Raw genomic sequence first — 13,890 nt, 5'->3', positions numbered from 1 at the left:
GCAGTGCTTATTAGGAAAAGACACCTCTGCCATGTTTACTGCCTCATTCAGTAAAAACAGCTACAGCTCCAGCAGGATGTCACAAAACACAAAGTTTTGTGAAGCAGTGGCAGCTCAGGTACAGGAGCATCTCAGCATTGATCTGAGGCAGGTGCACTGAAGCACTAGGTCCTTCCTCTCTGAAAAGACCAGATGATGCCACAGTTGTCATCCTGAGCTTAACACACTCCTCACACTCCCTCCTGCATGGACCTCTGAGCTCCAGCAGCGACACCTTTGCTTCTGTACCCAATATGCAGGCATCCTCCTGAGTACCAAAATGACCCAAACCAAAGCAAAATTACTCAGAAATACAGAATAAATGGCTCAATAATTGCTAGAGTCTGCCAGGAGACATCTCTGAGGGTCATGGTTTTGCTAATACCAGCACCTACAAGCACACCTCAGATGTTCTCTTCTGTGGATACTACCTGGATATATTGCTCTAAACATATCCTCTTGGGAAAGAGATTTACCCACTACTCCTCTGTCCACCCTGCTGCTACCATGAAGCCTATTCACCAACAGGACAAGGGCAAACTGATGACCTTCACAGTTCTCCTTCCTCACGGGATCATCATTAGCCCGTCTCATTCCTGTGTAGCCAGGGAACTGTGACAAAGTGCTGGAAACAAACTGAGTCCCTTGGAGGGACAGCAGGACCTGAGCCCCTTATGTCAGCTACCACAGCTTATGGAGGAGTGTTCATCAAGAGCCAAGTTGCCTGGTCTCCTGAAGCAGAGGCTGTGGCCCAGCTGACCAAGGTGTTATTTGCCTGAGGGCTGGGCAGAGCATGATGCCGGGACTCAGGTTAGACTTACACAGCTGGGACGTGCCGTGGGATGGGCGCCTGAGCCCCGTGCGGGGAGGCATCCCGCCCTATTGTGCTGGTCCTCCTCCGGAGGGAGCCTGTGGGGGGCTGGAAGGCAGCAGCAGCGGCACCAGGCGGGTGGTACTCCTGCTCAGGAACAACTTCTTCACAGCGGGAGCCCTGGAAGCCTGAGCGACAGGTACAGACCTGGGGGCGGCTGCAGGAGCCCTTGTTCTGGCATGGCGGGTCGCAGACAGCTGAGGAGACACAGAAAGGCAGTTAGTGGACACAGGACTTGAGCCCCATGGTGGTGACACCCAGCTGGGGCAGCACAACCGGGACAGTCCCATCTCATCTCTACAGGCAGGTGACCTGCACAGCCTTGGTGTTACAACTGCTGTCAGCCCCTAACACAAGGTCACCTCTATTCTCCACACTGGTCTCTGCAGAGCTCTTCTCCAGCAAGGCTCATTTCAGAAAGTTCAGAAATGAGCAGCATGGCCTGTTCAGAGAGCACATGGCTGCCAGCATTGCCCGCATTACCTATTCCTGTCCAGAGTGCTCTAGACAGGAATAGGTCCTAATTCACAAAGCAAGGGATTGCATGTTACCTTTAGTCTGTTTTGGGGTCTGATTTGCACAGTGTCCCTGGCCTGTCCCCTTCAGTGCTTTCCAGCTTTCCTTCCACAGCTGATTTTGGAGTCACCCAAATTCCTCCACTGCTATGGGGACTTACAGTTCATTAACCTTATGCCTAAATCAACCTCTGAGCCTGTGTGTTCCTAATTACAACACATCAGCTTCAGTTTGCGCCCCGGGAGGAAAGTGCTATTAATTATACACAGGACCCTAACACTTCCCAAGTCAACAGATGCCAAATTGGGTTTATGACCCAGGCAGCAGCAGCCAGGAATCCACAGATTGCTTCAGTAGAACTGGGCTCATTGTTCTGAGCAAGGGTAATTGAAAAGGCACTGGAAAACAGTGTTGTCCTTCAAAGAAAGAAGGTGCCAGCTGGTCAAAGGGTAATAAAACCTTGCTGAACAACACAAGGTGAACACTAAACTCCAGCCACATGGAAACCCTGTGAATGGGTTTCAACCCATGAAGCCACCGCCTCTCCCAGGATTGCCCCAGGGAGACTGCAGGGGCATCTCACCACCTTTGCACACAGCTGCAGGGTTTTCAAGAGCATGTCCCTCCCCTTCTGGCTGTGCTCTCCACTCCTGTGAGATACAGTTGTGCCTGTGAGAAACACTGCTTCTGGACAACAAACATACAGACAGCTCGTTCCTTGTGTGCCATCCACACATCATCCTGCTGTCATCAAGTGAGAGAAGTCCTTATGCAACACTTGAATTCCTTTCACAGCAGCATAGCCCCCACAACTTTTCCCTCATCCCAAAACTAGCCTGCCATCAGCTTTTCCTAACTAGATCAAGGATATGTTCACTGGAATGCTTCATGTGACGTTTATTACCATGTTAACACTCAGGAAGAGAGGAAGATCTCAAGGAGAAGGAGACCCCAAGTCACGTAAGGCTGTATAGGTTAAAGCCAGAGGTTTTGATGAAATCTCCCAGTAAAATAAATCAGCCAACACTGCAGTCCCTGGAACAGGGACAAGGTCCTAGTCAGGCAGGAATTAAGCGTCTCTGGGAAGTCTGGCACTCCAGAAGTTGATGTAATTTATAATACAAAACTCAGCTGTGATTTAAATAAGCTGCCAGTCCCTACTGTTATCTCCCAATAAATGCCTGCTTTTTAACAAAGGCCATCAGCCCAGGAAGCCTGCCATTGAAAACAACCACTTCACATGCTGAAATACTGCAGAGCCACGATGCTGGGACCTGGAACCACAGCAGTTCTCACAACCTCTCCCACCAACAGAGTCACCTTAGACTGTCTGATAAGTGACCAGGCACTCTAAAAAGCCCCTAAGGCAGTTTACATAGAGAAGAGGAAGAAGGGAATGGGATTAGTCTTCTGGTCTCTTCAAGCAGGATGAATGGGGAGCTGCCCTAGCTGAAATATTTCAGCTCTAGGATTAATCCCCTTCCTAGTTGCCTTTACAGACTCAGGGAGAAGCTGAAAGAGCTTTAAAATTTGTTGGTTTTCACCCAGTTCAGCTATGCAATATAAGGAGAGCAGATCAGTCAGTGGCAGCACTGCCAGTTACAAGTGTGTGAAATCACCAGTCAGGCCCCCCAAACCATAACATTAGCAGAAGAAACAAGATGGTTAAAATACACGTATATATTTGAAATCTTTCTCTTTGCTTTCTGTTTTCTGACCTCAGGGGTTACTTTGAGGTGTTGCTCCCCAGCTTGGGGTACTATAAACAGTTTCTCTAAAGATGACAGGCACTCGTGTCTTCTCACTGGAGTCTCACGTAATCACCTCTTCCAGGAGCTGGGGATTAGGGGAAACAAAAATAGTCATCTCAAAACTCTTAATAAAAGAATAAGACTTGGAGCACTGCTGAAGTATCACTACTAGAAAATGTAGTTTGTTCAAGAACATCTAGCAGTGCCCTCACAGATCAAGTCTAGTCTTTAGTGCATGAGGTAAGCTTTCCCAGCAAGGTCACACAGCAGGGATGACTGTGGCATGACTCTGACCACCCAGCCAGGCCTGCCAGAGGGGAATGCCACCAAGTTCAGCCTTGCTTTGCTCTGCAGGCACACCTGGCCCAGGGTTGAGCAATGACATGCAAGGTAACATTCAATAACTGAGTCCCTGAAGCTCTGCTCATGCTTTTCATCTAGGAGAGTGATGTAGATCTTTACTGTAAGCAGCTCCTGTGCAGTTCCATTTAAAATAAAGGGGAACCTGTCCATCAGCTAGGGTCTCCATAGGAAAACTGAGAAGGTGCTGAAGGACTTGTACCACTGGGGTTATTCAGTCCACTCTCTCATGGAAAAGTTATGTACCTAAGCTCAGTTCTAACTTATAGCTCTGACTGTGGGAGCACATCCAGAAGGGATGGACAGTTTACCACAAGTGAGATCTGTGCAGAGTGACAGGGAGGTAGCCCAACAGCAATGCAGGAATAACAGAGAGAAAACACAACTTCAGTGACGAACAGCCAGGGTTCAAAAAACCCTATAGCCACCGCTCAGAAGAAAAACAAATGAAGAGGCATGTGAATGTCATTTTGCAGATGTGGAAAAGCCCCAGGGATGCTAATGGGACTGTCTGAAGTCACGCTGTGAGGCCACAGCAGAGCCAGAGACTCAGCTTGGAATCCCTGCACCTTTATTCACCATCTTAACTGCAAGACCATCTGTAGAAGATTGGAAAGTGCATTAGTTTATTTAGTCCTTCCTGACACACTGATTAAAAATGTTTCTTTTAAACTTGAAAATATTCACGTCAGGAAAAAAGCTCATGCTGCATTCCCAGCCTAGGATAATATCTCTGGAAGCAGCAAAGAACCATCATGAATAATGCTGATGAAAGTGGAGGCTGATAAACTAACATGGGGAGGCTGAGCATGATGAGCTAATAGGCAGCAGCTAAATTACTGACAAGTGTACGCTGCAGCCACTGCAGCCCCGAAAATGTGGGCAGTGCAAGGGGGCATCTGGCTACTTGTGCATACAGGTTTCTTCTCCACCAAACTAAGAACATAATGGCCAGAGTCTCACTCCAGAACAAAGTTAAACAGGCAGGAGGTTGAACCCTTCAGGCCTACATTCAGATGCAGCTCACTATCCCTAAAGGCCCCTTCTGTGAGAGGACCTCTGGAGCCTCACGGCATACAGCCCCTGTATGCAGCTCAATGGGATCACCTGGCAGCCTGCGGGCAGAGGTCACAGGGATATCTGCAAATAGGCAAGGTCTTCCTCCTAAACTCCCTTAGCTCATTTCCACTTTCCCAGGAGATGCTGTTGTTCCAGGGAAAGATATTTTCTCTTTTTATCTTCCCAGTCACAGACTGTCTGAAAATTCTACAAGTCCTCACTGCAACTTTGGTTCTCAAATCTGAAACATACAGAGAGACACTTCCCTAAGGCTAGAGTTAAGTCATATGCAGGGATACTGAAAGAATAATGTGCCTACAAAAGCATGGGTGAGGAAGAAACCACCGCCCTTGGTAGGTGAGAGGAAGTAGATTATGGCAACAATTTGACATGTCCTCTGTCCTGTACCTCAAGGCTCAAATCCTTGAAAACCAAGTATCTGTCCAACACCTGAATACTAATTCTTACATGTTTCATCACTCTTAAGAGGTTCTCTCTGGCTGCATTTCTACCCCACTGACTTCCTTGATGTGCCACATATCAAAGACCATGGGAATAGACATTAAACAGCATTACAGTGCAGAAACTTAATGGGGATGGGCTGTCCAGCTTGCCTTGGCAGCTTTAAAATCAGCTGTATGTCTCCAGCAGCTTGAAGTCCAGCAGAAAAGCTCAGGGAAGGAGGTAGCTGGGAATTAAATTATGTTTACACACCACCAGTCTCCACCGAAGTCCTGGCTGAGCTTTCCCGTCCCTGGTCATGGGGACACTGTCAGGCCTGATCATGTTGACACTGTCCTTTTAATGAATCCTTGGGAACAAGGGCTCAGCACCTGAGCAATCACCAGGCAGCCTGCGTGGCTGCAAGCCCAGACCCACTGCTCCTACCAAAATCCCTAATGAGAGAAAGATGCTGCCACGGCTGGCCCGCGCTGTGTTTACAGACACTGTCTGGCAGCACAGCACGCTCTCTACCGTTTGGCTTCTGTCGCGTGGGGGAGAGGGAGAAGGGAGGTGAGTCAGCCCTTGGCCCCCTGCTCCCAAACAGGATCGCTAATGCACTCACCCCAGCACGGCCGTGAGATCCCGCGGCAAACAAAGCTGAGCCTCCTTCCCTGCCTCACATCTGGGCAGCTGCTGCTGCCACCACAGTAAAGGCAGATGCTGTCGCTGTTCTGGGCTGGGCGTTCCCCCCGGCCTGCGCTCCTGCCCCCAGAGCTGACAGGGAGCCACAGGCAGCCCTGCACCTCCCCGGGACCGGGCAGGTGCCCGGGGCCAGCAGGGCCTGGCAAAGCCCACGGATGAGCTGCTGGCGCAGTCCTGCTGTTCAGGGACAGGGGTCACACAGGGGCTGGTCAGAGCTGAGGAGCTATTGAGGATGGAGGCGGCAGCTCACTTGTCTCTGGTGGGCAATGCACTGGTGCTTACCCAAACATCTTCTCTTCCAGGGCTGTACCAGGGAGCCCACAATGGCCACAGCCCACAGGGCCGTACCAGGGCTGCCTGGGTGAGCAGAGCACTTCATGCTTCCTCTATGGGTAGGCAGGAGGGTCCTGGCCAGGCAGTTTTGCACTGCAGGAGCTCCCTGCGCCTCACTGCCATCTTAGGCACCCCAGGCTCCAGCCCCACCCATCCCAGCCCTTGTGCCAAACCCATTAATTGCTTTTGTTAATAGCACTCAGATAATTTGCAGCCCTGATTCCCCACTCAGCATCAGCAATGCTCACCCACATGAGCACTGCCCCAGTCTGCCAGTTCCCAGCTGCTGGAACTCTCACAGACCCGTCTTGGCTCCAAGCAGGACAAGTGGGAGCCCAAGGCTCAAAACTCACACATGGCTAGCGCGCACCATAAATTGGCCCTGCAATGCCCTGCCCCAACAAGATCCTGCCATGGATGGACACTAATAACAATAATGAAATAAAACCATAATTACTCTACTCCAGCTTTGCTGGCAGACAGGAAGAGCTGACCTATAGCCTGGCATTCCCACAGCAAGGCTTTGGAACTGCCTCCACAGACCCCAGGATTTATCTCCTGCCCTGGCACAGTGCATGGGGAGTGTGTGGGGTCACAGAAGTATTCAAGCACTTTTTAGAGGTGCATTCTCAGACTTGCACTGGCTGAGACTGTCATACTCACGTTTGATGCAGCGGTTTGTGCCTGGAGCTGTGGTCCATCCTGGGCAACACTGTCTGCCACAGACGTTTGGCCTAAGCAGAGAGACAAAGCAGTGTGGTTAGGAGAGGGGGAAGCTGAGGTCTTGCTGCAGCCATCACCTCTGAGTCACCCACAAAATTATTTCCTGCAGCATCTGATATTTCCTTCCAGATGGACCAGCAGCTGAGATCAAAACCAATGGGACAAGGGCTGAGTTGTTTAAGTGTTTGGAAAAGAAACCCCCAAGGATTGTGAATGCTGCAGTGTGAGCTATCCCTGAGAGAGGAGCTCCCTTTTGAACTGGCATTTTACTGGATTCCTGGCACAGTACTCAGAGGAACCATTTTCCTCCTGAGAGCAATTGGAGGCCAGCAGCCACAGATCATTAAAGATCTCATGGTTCTTCATGGTATTGGGGTGTAAATTGGGCCCAATTTCAACTTTGGTCATAGTATCTTGCCCCTGCCAATGTCCTGAGCTGCTCCAGCCAAGGAGAACACTTCATTCTCCACCTAACTGCTGCTGCCTGCTGCTGTTCATCGCCCAGCCCTGCCCTGGCAGGGATGGCATGTCAGAAGCCACACTCTGGGATGCTCCCCAGCTTGCTCTCCCTTTGCAAGCACCCCAGTCCTGCCTTTGTGATCTGTCTCTAGTGCAGTGAACCAGGGCACTGAGGACTCTCTGGTGCTATGAAATTTGTGTCCACCTGATGTGCACAGAGCTACACTAATTCCAAGATGCTGAAATCATTTCCATGAGTGTTGAATCCAGGATTTAGCTGCAGTTACTTTTTGACTGCCCTTACATAAATGACATCATCCCCACCTCTCCTTTCTTGTCTGTTTTCAGGTAGGGATGGCTGTCAACACACAGCTATCACAGACAGTGCTGGGCATCTCAGGGGTGCTCTGCAATGCCCAAACAGGCAGCTAATGCTGCTTCCTCTGGTCACATCATATTTAAGTGTCTATAATGAGAAGGAATAACAAGTTCCAGGGTGCTCTCCAAGAGAATTAATCATCATGGAGGGAAGATTTTAGAAATAGGTAACCTTTGCATGTTGAGGTAGATGAGAAAGAACAGTTGTCAAAAGATAGAAACTTAGAAATAGCCAGAAAGCTCTGGAAATCCTCTGGGAAAGAAGTGGAAAGTATGGTTTATTTCTAATGCTGGACAAGGCAGTCAGAGCTGCTGACAGAATTTACAGGAACCACAGAAACATGCACATTTGTCTTCTGGGTTGACTTTAACATGAACACAGCAGGGTCAGAGGAAGATCCTGCTCTAAACTGGCATCCTCCTGACTCCTGCATCCACATGGCCTGAGATGGGACTCCAGAAGTGCCAGGGCTCGAGCTGTGGGGCTCACATTTTAGGAGAGCCAAGGACAGTGGGTGGCAGGTATGCCAAGGATTGTTCTGGTGTTCCCAAATGAAGCTGCCTGCAGAGGTACAATTGCTCCATGTGGGAAAGGGAAGTGGTCTGAGAAGACACATCATCTAAAAGTGTTACCTAGTCCTTCAGGATTAATGTTGTATTAATCCGGGCAGACTTTTATAGGGAGAAAGCACTTAAATTCCCTTGGTGCAACTTCCTGCAAGCAGAACAAGCCAAAGTAATTCTAACACAAACTCATATCTACTCTGGCTGGGCAAAACCACCAACTTCCAGCATTTTGTCTGTCAACTCAAAGAGATGTATGAGTCTCTTCCTTAAGACATCCTCAGAAAGCATCCATTAAAAAAAAAACAACCCTTCCTTTATTTACTGCATAAGAGCTCACAAAGCCTTAAACATTTTCAAGTGTCCTGATCAGCAAAAAGAGAAAACTATTGAGCTGGAGCAGGTCTTTGGATAATTAAGGTCCTGAGAGGGACTCTACTCCAAGCAGCAACATAAGCAGCTTTGCTTAGACCGTCACAGCTCCCATTCTTCCTTTGGCACAGGTGAAACACACCTCATAAGTCATATTCAGTCTCTTCAGTGAGCAAAGCCCTTGCCCTTTCCCACCTCAACTTATCCAGAAAATCATGTTTCTTGTGGGCAAAATAGCTGCTCTCAATGCCAACACCAAGCCAGCAGTCATAGGAAAAAAGGTCCAAGGCTCAAATAGACAGGGGCCCAAGCCTGAGCAGACAAGGCCACTCCTGGAGTCATGAAACCCCTGTTGGGTTCAGCACAAATCTCTCCTGAACAGAGCCACTCTGTGTCACTGCCAACCCCAGACATGAGCTGCCAGCCCCAGGGGAAGGGGTTGGTGTTGATGCCAGCACCAACCAGGGCAATGCTCCTGGAGGGAGGACAGCCTGGCAGGGGGGCCCTCAGGGGCAGAACATTTCCTGGATGGAAATGTTCCTTCCTACCATAAGGTCTTGGATGAGAGAATGGGAACAGATGGAGGCAGGGAGGATCTCCTACGCTGGAAATGAGCAGCTGGAAGGAACAACATGTAGGTAGCACTGGAGAGTAGAGAAGAACCACAGCTATTTTCTGATGAAAGCCTAGTGAGCAGGACCTCACAGAGCATGAGGCACAGGTAAGCAAGAGTATCAGCTGCAAGAAAATAGCTATGGGAGCTTTGCTGCATGGGACCCATTCTTGAGCACTTCTGGTTCTACTTCAAGTATTTTGTTGTCATTTGCCTGGTTTGAACACCATGGGGTTTGCACTGCCTTGCAAAGAATTCAGAATTAATCCCATTAAATTTAAGGAGCATGGCATGTTTACAACATTGTGGGATGGTGCTTGAGAGAGAGTGGTGGCTTCCACATCCATTTGTCCTGCTGCACATGACACCACAGACACTTCAGGCAAAGATGTGGCTCAAGCACGAGGCCCCTGTGGGGCAAGCCCAGCCCTTGGCCACTCCATCCAGTGCTGCTTCTGGAGAACAAACAAGTGGCAGGGTCCCTCCAGGTCTGGTGTCACCACAATGGGGGTGTCTCCTGAGGAGCTACCTGCAGACACTGAGCAGCCTCTGGTCACCCCTCATGGCACAGGGAACAAGCACTTCCAAGGCATCGGGCAGAACTGCCCGGCAAGAGGAGCTGCAGGGTGCTGTGAGTGACACACCGAGCCCCTGGAGACCTAACAATGGCACAAGCCAGAGCCAGGATCAGAACTTTGAAGCATTCAGCAGCTGCCTGAGCAGGTTTTCTCCTGCTCGCCCACTCCTTGGAACAGGAAGCAGAGCAGAAAGGAAATGGGAGCATGGCTCACACCCTCATCCAGGGCAGCCTGGGCTGCACGGGGACCAGAGGATGAATGGGCATGTGGAGGGGTCAGCAGCTCTCCCAGGTGGAAAGAAACTCAACTGTCAAAGCAGAAGGGAGGACATGTCCTCACATGGGTCTTGCAAACTGAAGCTCCACTGAACCTCATATTGGTCACATTCCATGGGATGCCCTCATCCCAGCCCTAACACTGATGCCAAAACAAGCCTGCAGCAAACAATCAGTATTTCCTATCTCTGTCTCCTTACCAGTGGAAGATTTTAATAATGTATTTGCCTTCCTAAGGGTCAGGTCAACTAGCACATATCCTGCAAAATGAAACATTGCTGAGAACATTCAAAGGCACGGAGCCTGATTTCTTGTAACACTGTGCTGCTTCAGGGCTCATGGGCTACTTAGCACCTTCCAAAATAGTTCCCAGTCCAGCTCAGACCAAAGCAGACAGAGACCATTTCCAATAGCCAGTTCCCCCTTTTTGAAGAGAAAGGGCACTGAATAGCTCAGACAGCTAAACAGCCACAGTACCAGAGAAAGCCCTAAGGCACAACTCAGTACTTTTCTGGGAAAATGCAGAGTGGGGCACTGGATCCACACCCCAGCCTCTGCCTCAAGTACCAGGTACACCCTGAGGCCATGCCCAGGTACAATCCCTGGCATGTTGAGCTTGGTGTACAGGAGCTCCCAAGCACTATTCACCCACTTGCTCATTTTCTGGGAGAGACAGCTCCTTGAAACTCCCCACAGAGCTGAAGCCAGTGCCATGAAGCCTCCCTGTGCTCAGAAGAACCATTCATAGCCCTGACTGGATGCACTGGCACAGCCTTGGACTTGAGCAAAGGAGCTGCTGCAAGCCACTCCCTCATCCCCTCCTTTGCTGCTGCAGCCAGAGGCCACCAACAGGATCAGACTCAGGCTGCAGAGGTACCCAGGATGGGAACAGCCTGCAAGATCTTGCAGTGTTATCTTAAACAAGACCAAGCAACCATAACAGGCAGCAGGGGGAAGGAAAACAAGAAAACAGTAGTAAGATCATGGCTTTTACAGCAATGATCACATGCTGTTTCTGAAGCATTCAGAAGCCTTTTTTCCACCTCTTATTTTAATAGCAATCTATGCATCATCTTTCAGCTTCACACAGAACTCTGTGCTGCCAGATATGCTGACTCCATTCAGATAATGTACAGCATCCTCACAGGAGGCCAGAGGGACCATTAGATCATCAGGTCTGCCTTTCTACTGCAGGAAAGTGAACTTCATCCAAATGCCTATGAAATATTTGCAGTCAGACCCAGTGAAGAACATTAGCAAAAGGCTGTTGGCATCGATGAGTCACTGAAAACTCTCTGCCAAGTCCACACCAGCATTTAACTGCCTCCACTCCTGAGCAATCCTATAAACACATTGCAGCAAGAACCTATATGCCACAAAGCCTGGGTAAAGCAGGATTACACAGCCACAGATGGTGTCTACAACAGCAATAAAATGTGGACTGGGGTGTAGAATGCCCAAAAAGAAAATGGGAGGGAGAAAGAATGAGTCTGGGACTCTCTGCCTGCTACCTGGGAAGCTTCACATGCCCCTTGAAAGTGTCCAGGCAGGTACCAGAACTAGAGGCTTCCCCAGATTACTCTCCCATTATCCACCTTCCTCATCACTGTGACCCACCCTCCCAGCCATGGGGCAGAAGAACAAGAGGGGACACATCCCAAGGGACACTGATGTAGAGGGAGGTGCCCACAGTGTCCTCACAGCAGGACTGGCCAGCCCAAATTCGGGATGCATCCAGCACACAGATACAGTCACAGCTGGTATGTGTCACTGCTACCCTACCCCACAACACTCAAGAGGAAAATCCTTCTAGTCAGGGGAGCTGGAGAAACTGGGATGCTAAGCTGAGCAGAGCAAAGCAGTGTTGTTTTCAGGGCTGGACTGTTTTCTTCACTCAGTGTCAGAAGTCAGTAAATTTCTGTGATGTTTGTAGGGATATCAAAAGTCACCTCACAGTGAATCTTTTGGGAAAAATACTAAAACCCAGCTCTTGCAAGTCTTGAAGTTGGATGCGTTCATGAAATTGTTTGTACAAGTCACACCTGCAAAAAGGTCAGAGAGGTCAGAGAGAGACTGAGCAGGATGGCATCCAAAGAGTCCCCAGGAAAGAAACTCAACCTTGGGTATGAAGCTATCAGACAAGGTGAGAAAATAATTATCTAGAAAAACACAGAGTGCCAATAAAAGTGTTTTTTCAACCACAGAACTCTGCAGGGCCCCTGAAGGTACCAGCAGAGAGCTCTCACTTGGGAATCTGGAAAGGCAACACATGCAGGAGTTGTGATTTTTAGCCAAAATAATTGTATAAATAAATAGTACTAGGGTTTAGTGTGCCTGCCAAGTTACCTGAGTAAGGGAAAATGAAGGTTGTCATACCAGAGACTAGCAGGAGTTCAGTGTAAATAACAAAACAGAAAATATCCCACCTGGCAAAAAATGAAACATCACAAACTGAAGTTTTCTAGGGGCCCTGAGTTTCCTGGATGAAAATGTGTCTAGTGCAGCAAGGGGTGTAAGAAGATGGATGAGGTGGAAGGGCAGAGGCTCCCAGAGTGGCTGGAGGCAGCAGCAGCAGCTAGCTTTCCATGAGGAGCAGCACCATGAGGTTACTCATGGACAGTTGTTTCAGCTAGGCTTCCTCTTAAGCTCCAAAGACAGTAAGTTATAGAGAAGCTTCAAAGTGATGCTTTGGAGTCCAGAACAGACAGAAAGCCATTACAGAGACTTTGCAGAACTGAAGCTCTTGGGGACTGCAGAAAGCTCTGTATCCCCAGCTTTGATCTTCCAGTGCAGAGCAGAGGCAGAAAGTGCAGCAGAGCCTGCATGAGAAACACAGCACTAGGACACAGCTCTTCCTTACTTTGAGCTTGGAGGCAGTGGCACACTCAGATATAGATAATAACAGGTAAACTGTGTAAGTGCTGGACCAAGCGTCCCTGTTTACACTCTGGATTAAGGGATGAAAGCTACTTGCAAAAAGGTTCAGGGTTCTTCCGAGCACAGTGTGAACCTTGGGGCTGCCCTCAGCTCCTGACAGCAGCACAGGCCAGCTGTTGTCACCAGAGGCAGCTGCAGTCTGAAAACAAACATGCTGGGTATCAGATGACTCCAATTCAACCAAACTGCTACATGATCCCAAAGCAACACTGACAACATTCCAACTGCAGAAAGGATAAAATCTTTCTGAGCCCAAAAATGTTTCCAAATCTGACTGAGCAGAAGTGAATCTTCCCAAGACTCCGTCTCTGGGTGGCTGACAAGCCAAGATAATGAGCTGGGTAAGCTCAGAACCTATATGCCTAGCTGCTAGTGATACTTTATGTATCAAACATAATAGAAGTAGAGTGAACTTGGTGCTTCTGTGGATGTGTTGAAGGAAAGCACACAGAGTGGCACAGAAAACATTTCTGTCTCTAAACTTTACAAGGAGATGAGTATGGGAGAGAGAAAACCCAGAGACAGACCTTTTGTATTCTAGCGAAGCTCCCCACCAGATGTTAGAAGAAGACATTTCTGCCCATGCCAGAGGGCTGTAACCCAGAGCCTGCCCCCACAGTCCCCCTAGCAAGGCTCACGTAAGAGCAGACACACACAGTACCACACGGGCTGGTCAAACTCCAGCGCGATGGTTTGGCAGCCCTGCCCAAGTGGCAAAGGAGCTGATCTCCGAGGGCATCAGCCACGGGGGAGCAGCGGGCGAGCGGCCGAGGAAGGGGCCCCGGGCTGAGGAGTCCATCAGCCCTGCACAAACGGCAGGCTCCCCTCACGATGGAGCAGCTGGCTCCGCCATACGATATCCCCTCCACCTCCTCAGGGCTGCAGCCAGAGGCTGGAGCCGGAAGGAGGCCCCCCC

General features: G+C 49.6%; 1 protein-coding gene across 1 annotated transcript in view; it reads right to left on the bottom strand.

Moving 5' to 3' along the window:
* LTBP2 (latent transforming growth factor beta binding protein 2) overlaps positions 1 to 6,811 on the bottom strand; it is a gene marked incomplete at its 5' end in the record, with an annotated part of 62,660 nt that extends 55,849 nt beyond the window's left edge. Inside the window, 2 exons of the mRNA XM_031065478.1 lie at positions 861 to 1,107; positions 6,739 to 6,811. Coding sequence (XP_030921338.1) covers positions 861 to 1,107; positions 6,739 to 6,811 — 320 coding nt within the window. The remainder of the gene's footprint in view (positions 1 to 860; positions 1,108 to 6,738) is intronic.
* Between the last annotated feature and the right edge of the window lie 7,079 nt (positions 6,812 to 13,890).

This window comes from Geospiza fortis, unplaced genomic scaffold (genome assembly GCF_000277835.1).
Source record: "Geospiza fortis unplaced genomic scaffold, GeoFor_1.0 scaffold54, whole genome shotgun sequence".
In the NCBI taxonomy this organism is placed as follows: Eukaryota; Metazoa; Chordata; class Aves; order Passeriformes; family Thraupidae; genus Geospiza; species Geospiza fortis.
The sequence above is the reverse complement of the archived record's forward strand: the minus strand, read 5'-3'. Positions and strand labels throughout refer to the sequence as shown.